At 54.1% G+C, this 926-nt stretch overlaps 1 protein-coding gene across 1 annotated transcript in view; it reads right to left on the bottom strand.

Annotated features, from left to right (window-relative positions):
• LOC119593571 (mucin-19-like) overlaps positions 1–926 on the bottom strand; it is a gene marked incomplete in the record, with an annotated part of 28776 nt that overhangs the window by 1263 nt on the left and 26587 nt on the right. Inside the window, 1 exon segment of the mRNA XM_037942529.1 lies at positions 1–888. Within this exon segment, the coding sequence (XP_037798457.1) occupies positions 1–888 (888 nt within the window).

The raw sequence follows: 926 nt of genomic DNA, 5'->3' as shown, positions 1-926 counted from the left end.
TACTGCTACTTTCTGGACACGAGCGGCAGAGGATGATGATCCTCTGGAAGCTTGGTTGATGACTACTGATCCAGTGGCCTCATACTGATGGTCCTTAGGTGTGAAGTGGGAAATGACTCCAGAAGTTCTTTGGGGAGTCTTGACTGATACTGTGCGGGTGAGAGATAACTTGGAACCTGCCGACCCTGCTGATGCACCAGAGAAGCCAGAACTTGACTGTCTAATCTGAGACTCTTCAGCAGATGCTCCCGACGAAGATGACCCGGAGAATGAACCGGAAAATGACTGACTTCCTGAGAAGGACGATGAGCCACCACTCACAGAGGAGGAAGAGCTACCTGACGATGAACTTGAAGAACCAAACCTATGACTTGAAGAGCCCGATGAGACACCGCTTGAGCCTGTGAACCTGCTGCCGGAGGACGACCCAGATGAGCCACCGCTTGAGCCTGTGAACCTGCTACCGGAGGAGGACCCAGATGAGACACCGCTTGAGCCTGTGAAGCTGCTGCCGGAGGAGGACCCAGATGAGACACTGCTTGAGCCAGCGAACCTGCTACCGGAGGAGGATCCCGAAGAACCGTGGTCACGGACGAGCGCGAACCCGTTGATATGGGCAGGTGCTCCATGTACCTCTACTGGCCTAGAGCTGGACGTCGATGACCGGGGATTCTGCATCGCTTCCGCCATGGACTGGGCGAAAAGCGCGGCCGAGTTGACGTCGAACTCCATGTTAAGGTTGGGTCCATCGTCTTGGTTGTTTACACCGGAGATGGCGAAGTCAGAGAACCTGGTGATACCCTTGTTCGAGAAGACGGTGGCCGGGGCGAAGATGTCGGCTTCAACATCCTTCATGTCGATGCCCGAATCCTGCTTGCTGACTGTGACCTGGAAATATGGATTATATCTTATGAGAAAGTCTTGAT

Source organism: Penaeus monodon, chromosome 32 (assembly GCF_015228065.2).
Source record: "Penaeus monodon isolate SGIC_2016 chromosome 32, NSTDA_Pmon_1, whole genome shotgun sequence".
NCBI classification, from domain to species: domain Eukaryota; kingdom Metazoa; phylum Arthropoda; class Malacostraca; order Decapoda; family Penaeidae; genus Penaeus; species Penaeus monodon.
Note: the sequence above shows the minus strand (reverse complement) of the source record. Positions and strands in the feature narration are given on the sequence as shown.